The sequence below is a fragment of the Panthera uncia genome, chromosome D4 (genome assembly GCF_023721935.1).
Source record: "Panthera uncia isolate 11264 chromosome D4, Puncia_PCG_1.0, whole genome shotgun sequence".
NCBI classification, from domain to species: domain Eukaryota; kingdom Metazoa; phylum Chordata; class Mammalia; order Carnivora; family Felidae; genus Panthera; species Panthera uncia.
Window position 1 is genome coordinate 18,237,678 of NC_064807.1, and position 23,081 is coordinate 18,260,758.

Below are 23,081 nucleotides of genomic sequence, written 5' to 3' on the forward strand. Positions count from 1 at the left end.
ATAGCTTCAGTCCAGGATAATGTTCTCTTTACCTTAATCACCTTTGCAGAGTCTTTATTGCTGTATAAGGTAATGTATTCTCAGGTTTTAGGGAAACATAGCATGGACATCCTTGGGCAGCAGGACATAGCATTATTTTGTCTAACATAAACATTTTATTTCCAGAATCATAATGGATAAATTATATAATACATTGGATATTTCCATTTATTGTCTTAGGCATTTAAGAGAGGGTGTTATATATATTTCTTCCTTTACATTTTTAGGTTTATTTTTGTAAGATAATTCTCAATGGTTGATGGAATGATTAAGGAAAATGATTTATTTCCATTGTGAGTGCCTTTTATTTCTTTTTCTTGTGTAATTGCTCTGGCTAGGACTTCTAGTACTATATTGAATAAAGGTGATTAGAGTGGACATCCTTGTCTTGTTTCTGATTTTAGAGTAAAAGCTTTCAGCTTTCCATCATTAAATATATTAGCTGTGGGCTTATTATATGTGGTCCTTATTATGTTGAGGTATGTTCTCTCTATACTCACTTTGTTGAAAGTTTTTATATAAATTTTGTCAAATGCTTTTATTCTTTCATTGAGATCATATGATTTTTCTCCTTCATTTTGTTAATGTGGTATATCACATTGACGGATTTCTGGATTTTGAACCATCCTTGGAATAAATCCTACTTGATTATTGTGTAAGATCCTTTTAATGTATTGTTGAATTTGTTTTGCTTATACTTTGTTGAGGATCTTTGCATCTATGTTCATCTAAAATATTGGCCTGTAATAATATTTTCTTGTGGTAAATTTGTCTGGATTTGTTGCCAGGGCAATGCTGGACTTGTAAAAGGAGTTTGGAAGTGTTTCCTCCTATTTCTTTTGACGTGTTTCTTCAGAAAGATTAGTATTAATACTTTGTTTAATGTTTGGTAATATTCATGTGTTAAGCTGTCTGGTTTGTTTGGAGGTTTTTTAATGTTTGTTTATTTATTTTGAGAGAGAGCATGTGTGCATGTGGGGGAAGGGCAGAGAGGGGGGAGAGAAAGAATCCCAAGCAGGCTCCACACTGTCAGCACAGAGCCGAATGCAGGGCTTGATCCCATGAACTGTGAGATCATGATCTGAGCTGAAATCAAGAATTGGATGCTTAACTGACAGAGCCACCAGGCAACCCTGTTCAGAGGTTATTGATTAATGATTCCGTTTTTTGTTTTTTTGTTTTTACAAGTAATTGGTCTTAGTATTTTCTATTTCTTCATTATTAAGTATAGGAAGTTTTATTAAGTCTCTGAGTTTATTTCTTTTCAGATGTCCAATTGTTAGTGTTAGGGTTTTTCTTAGTAGTCTCTTATGATCCTTTGTATTTCTTTGGTTATCATTTATTTGTCATGTCTCCTTTTTCATCTCTGATTTTATTTGAGCCCTCTCTCTTTTTTTTTTTTTTTTTTTTTTGTTGAGTCTAAAGGTTTGTGAATATGGTTATCTCTTTAAGAAACCAGCACTTAGTTTTATTGATTTTTTCAGTTGTTTTTTTAAGTCTCTATTTTCTTTATTTCTGCTCTTTTATTTCCTTCTAATTTGGGGTTTCATTTGTTCTTCATCTGGTTCCTTGAGGTGTAAAGTTAGATTGTTTATTTGAATATTTTCTTGTTACTAAAGGTTTTTGCTGTGCTCTGTATTGCTGTGCTCTGCCCTCTTAGAAACACTTTGGCTGCATTTCATAAACTTTAGTATGTTGTATTTTATGTTCTCATTGGTCTTAAGGTATTTTTTAAAATTTTTATTTGGATTTATTGACCCAGTAAAAAATGTTAATATCTGCAGTAATTCTTTTTTGACCCAAGTAGTAAAACTGTAACTGTTTACAGATGACATGGTATCACATCTAGAAAACCTTAAAGGTTCCACCAAAAAAAACGGCTACAACTAATCAATAAATTCAGTGATGTTGTAGGATAGAAAAACACAAAATTCTGTTCGGTTTCTATATACTATGAGAAAAAGAAGTTAGGAACACAGTCCCATTTGTTAACAAACTGGAATGAATGATGACTTTCTGAAAAGAAAATTTACTCAAATGAAAAAATAAAACAATCCCATTTGCAATTCCATCAAAAAGAATGAAACACATAAGAATAACTTTAAGAAGGTGACAGATGTGTATACTGAAAACTGTAAGACAGTGATGAAAGAAATTAAAACAAATGAATGGAAAGATAGTCCATCCTTATGGCTTAGAATTATTAATACAATTAAAGTGTTCATACTATTCAGAGCAATCTACAGATTCAATACAATCCCTATCAAAACTCCAGTGTCATTTTCACAGAAATAGAAAAAAGAATTCTAAATTTGTCAGCCACCACAAAACACCCCAAATACCCAAAGCATCCTTGAGAAAGAAGAACAAAACTGGAGGCATGATGTTCCTTGATTTCAAAATATATTACAAAGCTATCTGTGGTACTGACGCAAAACAAAACTTTATGGTACCAACATAAAAGCAGACTCATCAATCAATGGAACCAAAAAGCACCTAGAAACAGACCCATTAACATATGGTCCATTACTTTATGACAGAGGAGTCAAGAACATAAAATGAAGAAAGGATAGTTTCTTCAATAAATGGTGCTATGAAAACTGGACAGCCACATGCAAAAGAATGAAACTGCTATCTTATACCATACACAGAAATTAACTGAAGATAGTTGAAGACTTGAATAAAAAACCTGAAACCATAAAACTCCTAGAAGAAAATGTAGGCAGTAAGTCCTGTGTTGATTTTTTTGGATCTGACTCCAAAAGCAAAGGCAACAATAAACAAGTAGGAATACATTAAGCCAAAAAGCTTCTCCACAGCCAAGGAATCCACCAACAAATTGAAAAAGCAGCTGACTGGATGGGAGAAGATACATGCTAATCACATATCTGATCAGTGGTTAATACCCAAAATATATAAAGAATTCTTGCAACTCAATAACCAAAACCCAATTCAGTTTAAAAAATGGACAGAGGATCTAAAAAACATTTTTCTCAAAGAAGACATACAGATGGTTAACAGGTACATGAAAAGATACTGAATATTGCTGATTGTCAGGGAAATGCCACTTAAAACCACAGTGAGATATGACGTCACACCTGTCAGTATGGCTGCCATCAAAAAAACCCCAAGAAATAACAAGTGTTGGCAAGGATGTGGAGAAAAGTAAATCCTTGTGCACTACCAATTAGTGCAGACATTATGGAAGATCACATGTACATTCCTCAAAAAATCTAAAATAGAGTATCATATGATCTCGCAATTCCACTTCTGAGTATTTACCCAAAGAAAATGAAAACACTAACTCAAAAAGAGAAAGGTACCCGATGCTCACTGCAGCCCTATGTACAATAGCCAAGATATGGAAACAGCCTAAGTTCAATCAATGAATGAGTGCATAAAGAAGATCCTATTTACATACATACACAGATACACAATGAAATTCTATTCAGCTATAAAAAGGAATGAAATCTTGCCATTTGTGACAACATGGGTGGACCTTGAGGGCCTTATGCTAAGTGAAATAAGTCCGAGAAAGACAAATACCATCTGATCTCACTTATATGTGGAATCTTTACAAACAATCCAAGTTGATAGGTACATAGAACAGATTAGTGGTTGTCAGAGGTGGGGGTGGGGTGGCGTGGTAGTTGGCATGGGTGAAGGGGGTCCAAAAGATGTAAACTTGTAGTTAGAAAATCAGTAGGATGCAAAGTATAGCATAGTGGCTATAGTTAACAATACCTAATTGCCTATTTGAGAGCTGCTAAGATAATCTTGAAAGTCCTCATTACAAGAAAAAAATTGTAATTACGTATGAGGACAGATGTTAACTAGAATTACAGATATTGAATCATTATATTTTATACCTGAGACTAATGCGTTGTTCTATGTGAATTATACCCTGTTTATGAAAGAGAAATGATTGGGGTGTCAGGGTGGCTCAGTCAGTTGAGTGTCCAACTCTTGATTTTGGCTCAGATCATGATCCCAGGATCGTGGGATTGAGCCCCACATTGGGCTCTATGCTGATCATGGAGCCTGCTTAAGATTCTCTGTCTCCCGCTGCCCCTCTCCCTCGCTCACACACACACACACACACTCTCTCTCTCTCTCTCTCTCTCTCAAAAAAATTTTTGTTTCAACTAAAAAAAATTTAGGTTAATTTTAATTTTATAAAACTTCTTTATAGCAGAAGAACATCATATGAGTAGAAATTACAGTAAATTTTAATAGACTATTTTTAGAGCAGTTTTTGAATCACAGTACAGTCAGCAGATGGTATATGGATTTCCTCAGGTACTTTTCACATGCTAAACCTCTCCCATTATAAACATCCTCCACCAGAGGAATTTGTTGCAGTTGATGAACTTACATTGATGTAGTACAAAGTCCATAGTTTATATCAGGGTTCAACTTGGTGCTGTGCATTCTGAGGGTTTTGGACACATATATAACGACATGTATCCAGCATTATATTATCATACGCGGTTCCACTACTCTAAAAATCCTCTGTGTTCCACCTATTCATCCTTTTCTGTCCTCCCCCTTCTCCTGGCAACCACCAAGCTTTTAACTGTTTCCATATTTTATCCTTTTCCCCAAATGTCACATCCCTGGGATCATACTAGATTTTGCTTTTCAGACTGACTTTTTTTTCAGTTACTAATATGTATTTAAGTTACTATTTCCATAACCTTTCATTACTTGATAGCTCACTTCTTTTCAGTGCTGAGTAATGTTCCATTGTATGATGTACCACAGTTTATTTTTCCATTCACTTAATAAAGGACATCTTGGTTAACACATAAGTTTTTAGAGTTCTGAATAAAGGTGCAATAAACATCTGTATGAAGATTTTTGTGTGGGCATAAGTTTTCAACTGCTCTAGATAAATACCACGGAACACATTTGTTGGGTCATATGGTTTAAGAGTATGTTTTGTGAGAAACAATACAGCTCTCTTCCAAAGTGACTTATACCATTTAGCATTCCCATCTGCAAAGAATGAGAGTTTCTGTTGCTTCATATCTTCACCTGGTGTTACTCTCTTTGATTTTGAGCATTCCAGTAAGGTATGAAATGGGCAGCTCAGCGGTTTTTTTGTTTGTTTAAAGATTTTTTTTTTTACATTTTAATTTTAGAGAGAGAGAGAGAGAGAGAGAGAGAGAGAGCGCGCGCGCGCGCGCGCACAAGTGGGGGAGGGGCAAAGAGCAAGGGAGACACAGAATCCGAAGCAGGCTCCAGGCTCTGAGTTGTCAGCACAGCCCAGTGCAGGGCTCAAACCCCACAAACCATGAGATCATGGCCTGAACCAAAGTGGAAGTCAGATGTTTGACTGAGCCAACCAGGCGCCTGTATTTGTTTTTGTTTTGCAGTTCCTTAAAGACATGTGTAAAGCATCTTTTCCTATGTTGATTTTGCTTCTGCGTGTCTTCTTTGGTGAGGTCTCTCTTAAGGTCTTTGGTCTATTGGGTTTTTTTTTTTTATTTATTTTTATTAAAAAAAATTTTTTTTTTAACGTTTATTTATTTTTGAGACAGAGAGAGACAGAGCATGAACGGGGGAGGGTCACAGAGAGAGGGAGACACAGAATCTGAAACAGGCTCCAGGCTCTGAGCGGTCGGCACAGAGCCCGCCACGGGGCTCGAACCCACGGACCGTGAGATCATGACCTGAGTCGAAGTCAGACGCTTAACCGACCGAGCCACCCAGGCGCCCCTGTGGTCTATTGTTTTAATGGTGTTTGTTTTTTCTTGATTAATTTTAAGAGTTACTTACTAACAGTCCCTTATCATATGTATCTTTTGCAAATGTTTTCTCCTCATCTATGGCTAGTTTTTTTCATTTTACTGACATTGTCCTTAGCAGAACAGAATATTTTAATGAAGTCCTTTATGAGGTATTTTTTTTTTCCCCCATGCATCATGCCTTGGATGTTGTATCTAAAAAGTCATTGCTGGGGCGCCTGGGTGGCTCAGTCGGTTGAGTGTCCGACTTCGGCTCAGGTCACGATCTCGCGGTCCATGAGTTCGAGCCCCGCGTCGGGCTCTGGGCTGATGGCCCAGAGCCTGGAGCCTGCTTCCGATTCTGTGTCTCCCTGTCTCTCTGCCCCTCCCCCGTTCATGCTTTGTCTCTCTCTGTCTCAAAAATAAATAAACGTTAAAAATAAAAATAAAAATAAAAAAAATAAAAAGTCATTGCCAAAATGAAGGGTATCTAAATATTCTCCTATGCTCCCTTCTTGAAGTTTTATAGTTCTTCATTTTACATTTAGATTTGTGGTCCTTTTTGAGTTGATTTTTGTGAAGGGTATAATCTCTATGTCTAGATTTTCTTTTCCTGTTGATGTCCATTTGTTCGATCAACATTTGTTGAAAAGACTAATGTAAATGGTACTGTTTGTTTGTTTTTGGTGTTATGTTTTTAATGTCAAATTCTAGTTATCCAGTTTTGGTACATAGGAAAGCTTTTGACTTGTATATTAACCTTGTATCCTACAACTTTGCTCTAATGGCTTATTAGTTCCAGGAGGGTTTTTTTGATGTTGATTCTTCCAAAAGTTTTACATAGATGAGCATGTCATTTGTGAACAAAGACAATTTTATGCCTTCCTTCCCAGAAATAAAAGAAAATACCTTTTATTTCTTCTTTTACTGCATTTTCTAACACTTAACAGTATGATGTTGACATGAGTAAAAAGGGAAGGACCTCTTACCTTGTTCCTTAGTGTGAAAACCTTGAGTTTCTCACAATTAAGCATGGAGTTAGCTGTAGGTTTTTAGAAGATATTCTTAAGTTAGGAAGTTCCTTATTTCTAGTTTACTGAGGGTTTTTATTATGAATGTTTATTGGATATGGTCATACGCTTTTTCTGCATCTGTTTATATGATCATGTAATTTTTCTTGTGAAGTCTGTTGATGTGATTACATCAGTTGATTTTCCAGTGTTGAGCTAGCCTTGAAGTTTGGGATAAACTTTACTTGGTCATGGTGCATATTGTTTTTTTACACTTTGTTGGATTCAACTTGCTAATACTGTACTTTGTTGAAGATTTTTATATTCATTTTTTTTTTAATATGAAATTTATTGTCAATTTGGTTTCCATACAACACCCCAACAGTGCTCATCCCAACAGGTGCCCTCCTTAATACCCATCACTCACCCACCTTCCCTCCCACCCCCCATAAACCCTCAGTTCTCAGTTTTTAGGAGTCTTCTGTTTTGGCTCCCTCCCTCTCTAACCATTTTTTTTTCCTTCCCCTCCCCCATGGTCTTATGTTAAGTTTCTCAGGATCCACATAGGAGTGAAAACATATGGAATCTGTCCTTCTCTGTATGACTTATTTCACTCAGCATAACACTCTCCAGTTTTGTATACATTTTAAAGAGAGTTACTAGTCTGTAGTTTTCCTTCTTTTCTTTCTTTCTTTCTTTCTTTTTTTTTCTTCTTTTTTCTAATGCCTTTGTTGTAAGGTTTTGGTATTAGGGTAATTCTGATTTCATAGAATGAGTTAGCAAGCTTTCTTTCTGTTTGTATCCTCTGAAAGGGATTTTAAAGAATTGTTACAATTTTTCCCTCAAATGTTTATTAGAATTCACCAGTGAACCCTTCTAGGCATGATGGTTTCTTTTTTAGGTTATTCATTATTGACTTGATTTCTTTAATAGATATGAACCTATTCAGGTTGTTGATTCTTGTGTGAGTTTGGCAGGTTATATTTTTCAAGGAATTGGTACATTTCATTAAGTTACTACTTTTGTGGGCAGAGTTGTGTATAGTATTTTTTAATTATCCTTTTAAGTTCATGATACCTTAATTTCTCCTCTTTTACTTCTGATACTAGTAATCTGTGTCCTCTTTGTTTCTTAGTTAGCCTGGCTAGAGGCTTATACACTTTATTGATCTTTTCAAAGAATCTTTTATGGTTTCTTCAATTTTTCTAAAGCTTTTTTATTTTCAGTTTCATTGATTTTGATCTAATTTTTATTTCTTTCCTTTTGCTTACATCAATTGATCTTCTTTTTCTACTTTCCTAAGGTGGAAGTTTAGGTTATTGATTTTATATCTTCTAACGTATGCATTCAATGTTACATTTCTCTGTAAGCAGTGCTTTTACTATTAGTCCCAAATTTTGATGAGGTGTGTTTTCATACCCAGTTTCTAATGTTTTCAATTTGAGATTTCTTCTTTTACTCATGTGTTACGAGAAGTGTTGCTGATTCTCCAAATATTTTGGAATTCCCCAAATATATTATTTGATTTGTAATTGAATTCCATTGTGGTCTGAGTGCAGACACTGTGTGGTTTTTATTTTATCTATCTTTTGAATTTAGGAAGGTGTGTTTTATGGCCCAGAATGTTGTCTATGTTGCTGATCAGTCCGTGGGAGCTTAAGAAGGTGTATTCTGCCAGTAATGGAGGAAGTAATCTGTAGATATCCATTGTGTCCAGTTGATTGATAGCACTACTACTGATTTCAACTAGGTCCCTACTGATTTTTTTGTCTGCTGGATCTGTCCATTTCTAATAGGGGAATGTTGAAGTCTTAACTGTGATAGTGGGTTCATCTGTTTCTCCTTTCAGTACTATCAGTGTTTTGCCTCACATATTTTGATGCTTTGTTGTTAAGATGCATACAGCTTAAGGATTGTTATGTATTCGTGGAGAATTGGCCCCTTTATCATTATATAATAACTTTCATTTTCCCTGATAACTTTTCTTGCTTTGGAGTCTGCTCTGTCTGAAAATTAACATAGCTATCCCTTTTTTCTTTTTATCAGTATTTACATGCTATGGTTTCCTCATCCATTTACTTTAAATCTGTATGTGTCTTTTATTTACAGTGTTATTTCTTATGGACAGTATATAGCTGGGTCTTGTTTGTTTGGTCCACTGTGGTAACCTGCATCTTTTAATTGATGTATTTAGACCGTTGATGTCCAAACTGATTATTAGTACAAGTTGGCTTAAAATTTTTGTAATTAAAAGTAGTAGAGCTTTACATTTATTTTTGAGACCATATAAATCTGGGGCATCTGGCTGGCTCGGTTGGTAGAGCATGTGTCTTTTTAAGTTTATTTTGAGAGAGTGTGTGTGCACAAGTAGGGGGAGGAGCAGAGAGAGAGAGAGAGAGAGAGAGAGAGAGAGAGAGAATCCTCCACACTGACAGTGCAGAGCCCAATGCAAGACTCAACCTCACAAACGCATGATCATGATCTGAGATCATGATCTGAGCCGAAGTTGGATGCTTAACCAGCTGAGCCTGTCAGGCACCCCAAGCATGTGACTTTTGATCTCAGGGTTGTGAGTTCAAGCCCCAGAACAGGTATAGAACTCACTTCTAAAAAAATATTTTCTGCTTACATGTGTATAAAAGTAAGTATTTTGGTACTTTGGCTGTCCTAGAATCTAATGTTCTAAGAATCAGTCCTAGAATCTGGTAGATCCCAAGATCTATCTATGGAATTAAGAAAGGCAGAAGATATGCTTATATACATATCAAGGATTTAAGGTCATCATCTCTAGGAACTTACTCCCAGGCAAAGCTGTCAGTTAGCTACTGTCATGAAAACTACCCTCCCCTTTGTCAAGCCCTGGATTGAATGTGTGATCTTTGTATTTGAGAAAGCAAATAAAGTATTGGCAGCCTGAAACCCTAATCACTGAATGTGATTTACTCCTACATTATAGTTGCCTATTCTACACTTGTTCTGTAGCCCTTGAGAACTCGAGTGTGGTAGGTTTTATCATGATTATCTTGTGCTGAGAAAACCATCATACCTAGCAGATACAGAGTTTTACCTTATTAGGCTTTTTTACATCAAGAAACAGTTTGCTCTCGTGATTGGAAAGAAAAGTGAACCAGTTTCCTTAGTGTTCTCCAGTAATCCACAAGTATTCTAGCAGTTGTCAATGATTCTGTTTATTTTTTGTTTTTCTAAAAGCACAGGATAAGAAAACCCCAGCACACAGGGGTACTGATACACAGCTGTCACTACACCTATTTCTATAATTTTTTTTTTTTTTTAGTTGGGGGGGAAGAAGTGAATAGCACAGTTTCTCATAAATGATCAGTAAATAGTTCTGTGGATAAATGTGTGAGAAAAATTGGGACCTTTCTAAAGATTGAAATGTGAGTAGCATGTGCAGTAGGAGGCTGGCTTAATAGCTAATAAGCTTTTAAATCTGGAAGAGTCTGTGGAATATGTTACTTTTTTCCCTCAAAAGTCTTAGGATTAATTTGTAGTTCTTTCTTCCAGTATCTAGATAGTAATTTCTAGTAGTCATAGTAATTTGGTGATGATAGTTTATAGCCTTTATACAAAATACTGTTCTCTACGGCAGCTTTCCCACTTACTTTCCAAAGTTTTAATCAGAAGCCAGAATACAACTAGTGAAGACTAACTACAGGGGATTTATTCTAATCTAAACTAATACACAGAAGAACTTAGTTTCTCATCACATACCTGATCTGTCTTCTTAAAGACAATAGGTTTCCAGGGAGTCTTGTCATTTTCTTTCTAGGTTTTACTGTGGCTCAGGGCTGCAGTTCTCTTCATGTCCTTTCATTGGTCCTAATAACTCTGTTTTTTCTTTTACTGATTGCTACTTCTTACCTCCTATCTGGGTTTAAAAGGGTAAGATCGTTGAACCTTGTGCCATAAGAGAAGGGAAGGGAATTGGGAGAAACTACAGCTTTAGAGTTTAAAATAAAGGAGGAGGGATCTGACTTGGGTAAGACAGAATTGAAGGCTCAGAACTGCCACAGGAAATTCTTCTTTCCCAGTTCTATTTTGTTAATGTTGCTGGTATTGACTTTCCGTAAGTTTTTCTGTGAAAGAGTAATTTAAAACATTATTTTTAGATGAAAACAAGAAACCAGTTTATTTGATTACAACACTGGATAATACGATGGAAGATCTGCTAACACTGGAGTATGTGAAGGTAAGCACTTCCATTTGTATGCTTGCTGTGGTGAGTGTGCTTCTGAAATGTTGTAATCAAGTTTTGTAAATTGAGGTAGGTTTCGTTTAATCTTCATTATAACGTGATTTCTAAAATTCCTACAACTTTGAGCTTTTCTTGATTTGTCATCCTTTAGTTTCTAAACATTTCGTATAGAAAAATAACAGGCCTGTGTTCTAAGTAGAAATGACATGAAGTTTGACTTTTTCCCCTCCATCAGATAACCAAAAACACAAAACAAAACAAAAACAAACTTTTTAATCTTGATGGAATTTAATATGGTATACAATATGAGATGAGGCTTTCATTTGATTTCATCATTTATTAAGTTTTTATATGTACTGTGGTCTACTTAAGATTTATTCCGCGTTTTCACTGACCTATTTTTATGTAAGTGCCACATTAATAATTACTTTATAATAACAATGCTGATAGAGTATTTTACCACTTTTAAGACTTTTTTTTACTATTGATGGAGATATTTTAGGGTTTGTGGTGGTGTTTATGCATTGTTAAATAGCCTTTTTTTTGACAAAAGCATTCCAGATCTAAAGATACCATGCACAGTATTTGGATACTTGGTAGACAATTCTATCACAAATTTTTTCACAAAGGGGAAGAATTAGGAAGAACCTTAGTTACAATTGTATGTACATATGTCTTCATAAGATACTAATGGATTTGCTTTTTTCTCTTTGGTTAGGCAGAAAAGAACCTACCTAATTTGAAAAGTACTTATAACAATGTTGTGCAACTAATTAAGGTATGAATGAACAATAATTTATTTTTTAATTAGATACTGTATTTCTAAGTAACTATATTATGGAAATTGTTTTATGACTAGAACTGTATAATCCTTGAGGATAAAAATGGAATATTATGAATTTTATTCCTTTTTTAGATATATTTAATATTTTTGAGAGAGAGAGAGCGAGAGAGAGAGAGAGAGAGAGAGAGAGAGTGAGTGAGAGTGAGTGCGTGCACGTGCGCAGACACTAGCGGGGGAGGGGCAGAGAGCAAGGGAAACACAGAACGGAAAGTAGGCTCCAGGCTCTGAGCTGTCAGCGCAAAGCCCGAAGCCAGGCTCGAACTCATGAACTGCGAGATCAGAAACCAAGTCAAAGTTGAAAGCTTAACCAACTGAGCCATCCAGGTGCCCCATGAATTTTATTCTTATTACCACAAATTATAGTGCCTTATACTGAGCAACAGATATTTATTGACCTGTTGCTAAAATCAGCTTTGTTCTTTAGGTGAATTTTTCCTCTTTGGATATTCATTTACATACTGAAGCACTTCTGAATACAATAAACTATTTTAATAACGTACTCCCACAACTAGAAGAAAAACGAGCCTCTGTGTCTGTTGCGGAGACTGAAGACAAAGGAGAGGTCATTAAAAAAATGTGTACGTTTGAAATTCAGCTTCAAGGTTTTTTACCATGTAGATCAATAAACTTTAGCTTTTTCTTTGTTTTCTTATATATAATATTGGCTCCAGAATTCTGTTGCTTAAATTAGCATCTAGAAAGATTATTATGTACCAGGTAAATTTTAGAAAATAACAGCAAAAGAAAGTATTTACCAGTGAAGAAAATGCGGTTTTTATTTATCATGTCACTCTTTTTAGTCAAATATCATATAGTAGTAGTATTTGAATTAAAATTCATGCATTTAATATCATAATTTTGGATTAGAAATTTAGAACTAAGAAAATTTGAATCCTATCAGACTGTATTTTTTAAGCACCTATTTTTTAAGCAATGAAAAGTTGCAGGTTTGACCATGACAAATACCACCTCATAATCATTGTGTCTCAAATGATTCATGATTTTGCAACTACAATTTTTTTTCGTGTCATCCAGGATGAAACTAAATTGTTAGTCTCATCTAGGAATAGTTTTTGGTTGTGTCTGTTTGATTTGTTTGGCTTTGTTTTCATTAGGTTTGATTGTTTTTTTAGAATTCCTAATTTAGTAGGGAACATCTTAATTTCAATTGAATGGAAAATCAGGTTTTCCTCTAGTATTATTAATTTATCTTATACTTCAATTACTTTATAAGGGTAGTGAGGTAACTACTAAAAGTTTTTCCTTATGTTTTACATTTTTTTTTTTTTTTTTTTTTTTGCAGCTTTAAAACTACCCAAGAACGAAGATATTATTACCTTGCAGATTTTGGCAGAATTATCTTGTTTACAGATCTTTATTCAAGATCAGAAACGTAACATTTCTGAAATTAAGATTGAAGGTAATAAAATTTCAGAAAAAAAATGAGAACTATGAAATGAAAGAAAAGCCATTCATTCATCCTTTTATTCCCTTAGGGCTTGATTCTGAGATAATAATGAGGACTTCAGCCACTGAAATAAATGCAAAGCTAAGGAATATAATTGTCTTGGATTCTGATAAAACAGCTTTATACAAAAAGGTATGGACTTGTTTCTCTTAAATAATAGTACATCATTAAATACGAGTGTCCTTTAAGGTTGGTCATAGGTATAAATTAGTTGTCAGCATTTTAGCAATGTGGCTTATTAAGTTGACAGGTTTTGGAGTTAGGCCTAATTGGGTTTGTATTTTAGCTCTGTTCCTTAGTGGTTGTGTGACCTAATCTCAGATTCTTTTTATTTGTAAAATGAGGATTAAGTATCTCATAAAGAAGTTTATATAATACTCTGAAACAGTTGGAGACTGGGGAAGGGCAATTAGTAAATGCCTTTTTCAATTTTTTTTTTTTCTTTTTGCTCTTCTCTTCAAATACTGTGAATCTTGTGATGCATTTCAGATTTCAACAGCAGTGGATATGAAGTCAGACTGAGCAGATGAAATTATTTAAGTTTATTTTCATGGGTGCTTACTATAGTATAGCTGTTCACAATGTTAACAGAGTTCTTTGAACCCTATGGCTAGTGGTTGAAGGGACAGGTGTTAGTACTGGGTGTGAGATGGTAAAGTTCTTGGACCAGATACCATTGTCGAGTTGGACAGGTCATTGTTGAACAGTGGAGCGTATAGGTAGGATGGTGTATTTAAGGGAGTGAAGAGAACATCAAGTAGTAGGGTCAGAAAAGGCTGAGTTACTTCTTGAGTCAGGAAGTCGGAGTCTGGAGTGTGAAAGGAAAATGTGGCAATAACACCAATGAGATACAGTGATGACCTGATTTTTATGTTAAATGAAAATCCTTACTCTTTATATTTCCTTATTATGGCTTGCTAGCGTGAAATAACAAGAGTGCCAGAGCATCAAAGGTGCGTGGTCCATAGTAATAAGGAACAAGAAATCTTCTAGAAGCCATGGTTTAATGTATTACTTTTGCTTTTATTAAAAAAAAAAACAAAAACCAAAAAACAAAGTACTAACACATTTAAGATTATTGGTTTTATTTGCCCTGTGTAGAAAGTACAGCTCACATAAATAAAGGCATCTACTGAAAGTCATACAAGTAATTAGTAATGAAACTGATAATATAATCCAAGTTATTTACTTTTTTTCTTTTTAATTTTATAACTAATGCATCTGTGAGGTTAAAAATTCAACGTAAGCTACAAACTGAAAAGTTTCTTTCTTTCTTCTTGCCCCACCCCATTTCCCCTTGCTATTCTTTCACTTTGACTCTAGTGTACAGGATTTTTATTTTACTTCTAATTTTTAAAAAAAATGTTTTAATGTTTATTTTTAAGAGAGAGAGAGAGAGCGAGTGTGTGTGAGTGGGGGAGGGGCAGAAAGAGAGGGAGACACAGAATCTGAAACAGGCTCCAGGTTCTGAGCTGTTAACAGCCCAATGCGGGGCTTGAACCCATGAACCATGAGATCATGACCTGACCTCAAATCCAGCGCTTAACCATCTTAGCCACCCAGGCGACCCGTACTGTACGTGATTTTTAAATAAACCGCCTTGGTTCAGTAACTCTCCACATGTTTAGGAAGCAGAGGGACAACTATTTGCCTCAGATCAGAGTTTCCTAATTATTGTGCCCTGAGTGGGTTTTGGGTATAATAATGTATTTAGCTTCTTAGCTTTTTGGGCAGTTGGGTAAAGGATACCTGGAGTTCTCAGACTCTTTGAATCTGTCCTGGAGCATCATCCTCTGTTTACCGGAGAACCATTGTATAGATGACCGTTAATTTTGTGTATCATAACTAACGTAGAATCTGAAAGGGATTCTAGCTGATCTGACTTTCTTATGAAATAAGATCTCATTGTAAATTTCTTATGTCTTCTTTATAGAAGAATGTTTCAAAAGTGAATGTTTACAAGAATTATTCCCTTAATTATTAATTATTATTATTGCTTATTATGAATGGTAGGTACATAAGTATTTCTAATCGTTGGATTTAGACAGATAGACATGAGTGGATGAGGCACTGATAGAGTAATTTTATCGCCTCAAAAATTGAGAGTGAAGGCTTTTTTTCCTCTTACGTCAGTTTCCTTTGAGAAAAGTACTGTAAGTACAAGCCTAACAGTCTAAATTCTGGGAGCCAGAATGGTTGAAGAATGTTGGGGACCTCTTCAGTTTACAGATTTTTGCTTAAAATCTTTTGCTTAAAATTTTTAGTTTTATTTACCCCTTTTCTGCACCTGGTGTCTTATGCTATATCCTCTCTACTCTAAACTCTTAAAATTCTTTTCTTCTCTTGGGCTTTAGGGGAATAGTCACAAGGTCACTCAGGTGACTTGTGGAAGATATTCTGTATTTTTATTAATAATATTTGGAATATTATGGTCAGCAAAACATGCAAAGTCTGTTTCCTGGGGTAAATAATAAATAGTAAATAATAGGAAATTATGTTAGGGAGAATAAGTACTTTGAAAACCAATGAAGTAGGATAATATGATAGAGTCTAATAACATTTTAGGATTATCAGGAAATCCTGTTCTGAACATCAGAGTGAAATCTGAATCAGTTGTCAATGTGGAAAGAGCGTTCCATGTAGAGGAAGTAGCAACTATAAAAGGTTTGTGGCAGCAAGCTGCTGGGCACATTTGGGAGGTCATAAAGGGCCTCAGTAATCCTTTTATAGAATTCTTCACTGGTTTCCCTCCCCCCCCTATTTTTTTTTTCTTTTTGAAGTCAGGTTTACTTTATATTCAGTAAAATTTAGCCTTTTTAGTGCATATAGTTCCTTGATTTTTGTTGAACACCTACAGCTATGTAACTTCCAACATCTTAAGGATAATAGATTATATCTACCACCTCCCAAAGGTTACTCCTGCCCTTTGTAGTTATCCCTTCTCCCCACCCTAGCACCTAGGAGTCACTGTTTTGCCATTTCCAGAATGTTGAATAAACGGAATACTACAGTATATAACCTTTTTATTCTGATTCTGTCTTAGCATATGAGATTTTAATTTTTGTCTTTTCTGATTTTCTCTTCAGCAGTCTAACTAGAGATTTATCCATTCTTTTCAAAGAATCAGCTTTTGGTTCAATTGAGTGTTGTTTATTTAAATTTTTTTTATGTCTTCTCTCTCTCTTTTTTTTTTTTTTTAATGTTCTTCCTTCTCGCTTTGGATTTAATTTCTTCTTTTCCTAGTTTCTTAAGGTAGAAACTTAGGTTACTGATTTGACATTTTTCTAATGCAGGCAGTTAATGCTATACATTTTCCTTTAAGCACTGTTTTAGTTGTATCTTAGAAATTTTGATATGTTTATTTTTATTCAATTCAGAATATTTTCTATTTTGTCCTGCAACTTTCTCCTTTACCCATGGTTTATTTAGAAATATGTTGTTTAACCTCCAGATGTTTTGATTTCCTTCCCTTCTTTTTGTTGAGCTTCATCATTTTCCATAATTTTATTTTCTGTTTCACCTATTCTGTTCTCTCCTTCCATAATTGCTGTCACTGTACCTAGTTTATTTTGCATCTCATTTATAGCATTTCTTCGTTCATCATGACTACTTCTTAGGTCTTGGATCTCTGCAGCAGTAGAGCCTCTGCTGTCTTCTGTGCTTTTTTCAAGCCCAGCTATTAGTCTTGACGACTGTTATTCTAAATTCTTGTTCGGATATATTGTTTATATCTGTTTGGAGCAATTCTCTGGCTGACGTTTCTTCCTGGATCTCCTTTTGAGGAAAATTCTTCCGTGTCATCATTTTGGCTAGGTTTCTGTCTTTTATGTGTTTTAATAGCTTGTTATGTGTCCTGCACCTGCAAGTAGTACTATATTAAAAAGGTGTCGTGCACTGTCCAGGGCCTGGCCCTTCAGAAGTGCTTTTGGAGTGTGGAGCGTGCGCTCTGTGATTGCGTTTTGGCTGCTCTATCCCACTGGTCAGTCCACTGCAGAGCTCCTCCTTGCTTGTATCTGTGGAGTGTTGGGACCTTCCACCAGGTGTGCTTTGAATTGTTTGCTGGAGTAACCCTGGAAAAAAGGAAAGGAAGGGGGAGTCTGATCCCATATAAAGAGAAAAATGAAAGGGGTGGAAAAAAAAAAGACTTAAGCGGAGAATCAAAAAAACTGTAAGGCTTAATTCAAGGAGAGAGAAAGGAAAATAAAGAAGGAGATCTAGAAAAGGTATACAGAGAAAAGAGTAAAAATGCCTGATTAGACAAAAAATTATATATATATAAAAAATAAGAATTGACCAAAAACCAACTCAAACTATGAACCTGATTCCAAAAGGAAAAGAGAAGAGAAAAGAAAAGAAAAAAGGAAAAGAAAAACAAACAGACAAAACCACAAAACAGTTGTCTGTTGGTGCCTGAGACCCATGGCTGTGCTGGTCTGGAAGAGAGGCCCTCTGCTTTGGTCAGTGTCCGTTCTGCTTAGGTAGATGCGCAGTTGCTGGGCACGGAGGGGGAGGGTTTGGTGTAGGCGGGTCCCACCTCCACTGGGGGCCCCGGTGCTGCTCCCTGAAGCCCTATCTTGTTGGTGATGGGGGAAAAATGGCGACACCCCAATCTCTCCTCCCCAGACAGGGGTCTCAAGCCACACCGCTCAGGCAGCCCTCACGTAGTGGCGCCAGAGGTGGGCTTGCCCTGCTCCACAGTCTCCAGTGCCAGAGGTGCTCAGCTGGGATTCAAAACCCAATGTCTTAGAGGGCCCTGCACCCTACGGACCCTGTTCTGGTGTAGCCCCACTCCGCCCTGCTGATAGAAGGCCTCTGGCTGGCGCCTACAGGGTCTTTTGTCCTTGGGGAGGCAGTAAACTCTTTTCCACAGTATTGGAGGAAGGGGACTGTCTCTCCCGGTGCGCCCCTGGGATCGCTACCCAGCCCCAGGCCTGGCTCCCTTCGCCTCCCCACCCTCCACCCCCACCCTGGGCACGTGCACGTCGCAGCTTCAGTCTGCAGAAAGTCAAGCACTTTTGAAAACTCTGATCTTCAGCTCCTAAAGCTGTTGCAAAATAGAAACTGGCACTCTCTGTAATTCTTGTCCCTCAGTCCGTGGTCCGGAGAGATTTTTTTTACCTTGTCCATACGACAGTTGCACGGAGAGATTTTTTACCTTGTCAGTACCACAATTCCACAGCCTCTCTGGCTTTCCCTTTTATCTCTCCACAGAGGGGGTTCCCTCCCCTGTATGCCTCCTCTGTTTCCTCTGTCCCAATTCACATACACGCACCCGGAATCCACCAGGCTGTGTCCCTCCACCTGTGGAAATCTTTCTGCCCAGATTTCCTGGGTGTTGCAAGTGATCTGACCTCCATACAGCTGTGTTTAAGGGATGAGGGGAATCCCCGTCCCCCTACTTCTCCATCCTAACTCCCCACCTCTTACCTCCAAATATTTGAGATTCCTTTCAGATCTCTTATTGTTACTGATTTCCAGTTTAAATAGCCCTCTTAAGCCAAAGCTTTTTTAGTTCTTTTAAGCATGTTGGTGTTTGTTTTATGGACCATAAAACATCAACTTTGGTGAATGTTCCAAGTATACTTGAGATTAATGTGTATGTTTGGGTGTTGCTGGGTTGAATGTTCCACAAATGTCAGAGCACTAAGTTGGTTGATAGAATTCTACAAGCTACTGATTTTCTGTTGTTGAAGTTTCAACTGCGGCTTGGTCTGTTTCTCCTTTCGGTTACCTCAGTTTTTGCTTCATTGTTTCAGGGATCTTCTACATAGAGCTTTTATACTTCCTTGGTGAATTGAACCTTTGTGTTATGTAATATCTCTCTTTAACCCGGTAATTACCATTAATTTGAAGTTTGCTTTGGTAGTAATATAGCCACTCCAGATTTCTATGATTAGTGTTTGCATGGTATATCTTTTTCTATGTCTTAGCTTTTAGTCTATGTCTTTATACTTAAAGTGAGTGTTTTAGAGGCATCATATATCTCAATCTTGCTTTTTTATCCAGCCTGACAATCTCTGACTTCTAAATTGTGTTTAGGCCATTAAAAAATCCAATTATGATATAGTTGGTTTAAAATTTGTTATTGCTTGGGGTGCCTAGGTGGCTCAGTCAGTTGAACGTCTGACTTTTGATTTCAGCTCAGGTCATCATCTCACAGTCATGGGATTGAGCTAACAGCGTTGATCCTGTTTGGACTTCTCTCCCTCTCTTCCCCTCTCTCCTCTGCTCTCTCAAATAATAAACTTTAAAATTTGCTCTCTCTCTAATTGTTTTGTTTTCTAGTTGTTTTATTCTGTTTATTGTATTGTCTCCCCACATTTAACCTGATTTTGGATTGTTTGTCATTGATTTTACAGTTTCCCTTGGGTTTACGATTCATAATTTCAATCATAGTCTACTTTCCAATAATGTTTTACTGCTTCATGTATAGTATACCTTACAATACTACTATCAACCCCTAATTATTTATTGTCTTTCATGGTATTACTGTAATATGTTTTGATATTGTGTATGCTGAAAATCTATAATACATACGTACTGATTTTGGTTTAGTCAATTTTCTTTAGAGCAGTTTTTTTTTTTTTAAGCTCTTTTTATCTTCATTCTAGCCATTTCTGGAATTAATTTCTTCATGTAGCTTCAAGTTTCTTGTTATTTTGTTTCTACTCATTTCTTATAGTGCAAGTTTGCTGGTAATGAATTCTCTCAGCTTTGGGGCACAAGGAGGAATGAGAACTGGAAAAGAACCCACTTTCATTTCATTTTCATTTCCCATTTGAAGTTTTTGCTGGGTATAGAATTCTGTGATGACAGGGTTCCCGCCCCCCCCCACCCCATTTCAAACTCTTAAAGATGTAGCTCCAGCATTCTTTCTTAGACATGGTATTGATGAGAAGTCATCAATGTATCTTTGCTCCTTTATATATATTTCTCATTTTTATCTGACTTCTTTCAGGATTTGTGTATGGTGCTTCTAGGAATATGTAAGTGTGTTTTGATTTTGGGGTTTTCTGAGCTTCTTGGATATGTCTACATTATTTTTCATTACCTTTTCAAATAGTTCCTTTCTCTCTCTCTCTCTTTCTCTCTCTCTCTCTCTGTCTTCCCCCTCCTCTCCCTTATTCATCTGCTCCTTGTACTTCCTCCTCTTGGATTCCAAAAATTCTTTCTAGATTCTTGTTAGATATTGTCTCACAACCTTTGAATCATCTGTTCAACTTTTTCCCCTTCTTTTCCCCTGTTTTAGTTTGGATAATTTCTGTTAAGCTATTTTTTTTTTTTCAACGTTTTTTTTATTTATTTATTTTTGGGACAGAGAGAGACAGAGCATGAACGGGGGAGGGGCAGAGAGAGAGGGAGACACAGAATCGGAAACAGGCTCCAGGCTCCGAGCCATCAGCCCAGAGCCCGACGCGGGGCTCGAACTCACGGACCGCGAGATCGTGACCTGGCTGAAGTCGGATGCTTAACCGACTGCGCCACCCAGGCGCCCCAACTATTTTTTTTTAATGTTTATTTATTTTGAGAGTGTGGGGAAGGGACAGAGAGAGGGAGAGAGAGAAACCCAAGCAGGCTTTGTGCAGAGCCTTACACAGGTCTTGATTTCATGAACTGTGAGATCATGACCCGAGCCCAAATTAAGAGTGGGATACTTTGAGCTGCCCAGGTGCCCCTGTTAAGCTATTTTTATAGCTTAACTGTTGACTGATTTTTATTCTTAGTTCTTTTGAATCTATTTATTAACCCATTGAAGGTATTCTTCATCTCTGTTACTGTTTTTTTTTTTTTTAATCTTTAATATTTTCTTAGATTCTCATTTCTTCATCTGTTTCTTTGGTGATATTCATCTGTTCTTGCATATTTTCCACTTTTTCTGCTAGAAGCACTTACCATATTAATCATAGGAACTTAAAATTCACTGGGTGAAATTTCCAATATTTGTGTTATGAGCAAACCTGGTTCTCTTGATTTCTATGTCACCTGATGGGTTTTATTTTTCCTTGCTTTTTGCAGTGTATCTTAGTTATTGATTGAGTGTAAGAGATCACGTATGGAACAGTAGATACTGAAATGAATAGTAGTTATGTCTGATAATGGGTCTTTTTTTCTGCCAGGCAGTTAGCATGGAGGTTGAGTCAATTTAACGGAGAGTTGAATTGGCTTTGAGTGTTCTTGTTTAATATGACTGCCTTCATTATACCCACTGCTTCAGATTCTTTCAGCTATATCTTGTGCTGAGGATGAGGGATTTTGTTTCTGGACTGTTTTATCCTTACATTTTGGGCTGCTTCGTTGGCTTGTAGCCTCAGATTTCTAGTGGTTTTAAGCACAGTTGTGATTTTTATAGGTCATCTAGTTCTTTGTTGTTGTTTTTGCCGCTGCTGCTGCTATTGTTGTTGCCAAGGTTTGGAGTGGACCTCTGCCCAGCATTGTACATTCAGGGCAGAAGCAGAATTCCTGTAGACTTTGTTCAGCCTCATCTTGCGCCTCAGCCTTCAGAGGTCCTTAATATCTTTGGTTCCTGAAGTTTTCTTTGAACCATGTTGGAATTCATTTGCTTGTTGATGGCTCTTCAGCTTTCTACCTTCCAGCATTTAGAAGGGTCAGGAAAGCTATAAACTAAGTTTAGTTGGTGATACGTCCAGCTTACAAAATTTTTTTGACAATTCACATGCGCTGTTTTCTCCACCATTTTTCGCTAGTGTTGCAGAGCTTGAGATTTTGCTAGTATTGCAGAGCATACTGCTGTATGTAGGGGCGCCTGGGTAGCTTAGTTGGTTAAGCATCGGACTTTGGCTCAGGTCATGATCTCGCAGTTGACAAGTTCGAGCCCCGCATCAGGCTCTTTGCTGATGGCTCAGAGCCTGGAGCCTGCTTCGGATTCTGTGTGTCCCTCTCTCCATGCCCCTCTCTCACTTGTGCTCTGTCTCTCTATCAAAAATAAATAAACATTAAAAAAAAGTTTTAAGTAAATAAACTGCTGTATGTAAGTCTTGTTCAGCAGTTGAGATGACCCGTCACAAACAAATTAGGAAGAGAAATATAGGAGGAGACTTTTTGAAGGATCTGGAAAACCTGTTGACATATTTAAAATAGAAGTAGTTTTCATTAAGTTGTAGAGGTACAGCGTCTTTCATACGTTTTACAGTGACCAAAGAGTATGTTCATTGGGCAACTCTCAGTACCCAAATATACACACTAAATGAGAATGTTCGTATGATCTGATCATTTTTCTTCTGTTTTCCCCACTAAAAAAAATGTTGGGAAGACCTACTATGTTGGTTTCATGGCCCACAAAGGGAGCTGCCGCCACCACATTGAAAAATCTTGCAGTGTAGGTTCCAATAGAGGTGTTAGAATTACTGTTTTATTTGTACTTGGCTTGAATACTTGAAAGATTTTCAAAATATGTTTGTATATTTTGTTATTTTGTGCTTTACTTTTGTACTGAAAACACATTTCAAAAGTGGATTTTGATAGTTGGATTTTCTCTCATTAAGGCCGTTTACATCACTGGAAAAGAAGTTTTCAGCTTCAAAATGGTTTCTTTTGTGGATGCAACTGCTGGTTCTGCATACACAGATATGAACGTGGTTGATGTTCAAGTTACTTTAACTGTTGGTTGCATTGAAGTAGTTTTTATCACAAAATTTCTACGTTCTATATTGGTAAGTATACTAATCGATTTTTTAATTTTTTCTTACTATTTGGAAGTTATTTGCTGTGTGTTAGGTGAAGAGCAGTAATTCCTCACTTGATTTTTTTCCCCTGA

The 23,081-nt window shown here is 36.5% G+C and overlaps 1 protein-coding gene across 9 annotated transcripts in view; it reads left to right on the forward strand.

The window, feature by feature from the left end:
• The window catches only part of VPS13A (vacuolar protein sorting 13 homolog A), a 257,663-nt gene that overhangs the window by 101,688 nt on the left and 132,894 nt on the right, over positions 1 to 23,081 (forward strand). For all 9 annotated transcript variants that reach the window (XR_007458693.1, XM_049633783.1, XM_049633762.1 and 6 more), the window contains 6 exons: positions 10,909 to 10,988; positions 11,713 to 11,772; positions 12,263 to 12,416; positions 13,142 to 13,258; positions 13,335 to 13,438; positions 22,810 to 22,977. Coding sequence is in view for 8 of the 9 variants with exons in the window: in XM_049633783.1 (XP_049489740.1) it covers positions 10,909 to 10,988; positions 11,713 to 11,772; positions 12,263 to 12,416; positions 13,142 to 13,258; positions 13,335 to 13,438; positions 22,810 to 22,977 (683 nt within the window). In the remaining variant the exon portion in view is untranslated. The remainder of the gene's footprint in view (positions 1 to 10,908; positions 10,989 to 11,712; positions 11,773 to 12,262; positions 12,417 to 13,141; positions 13,259 to 13,334; positions 13,439 to 22,809; positions 22,978 to 23,081) is intronic.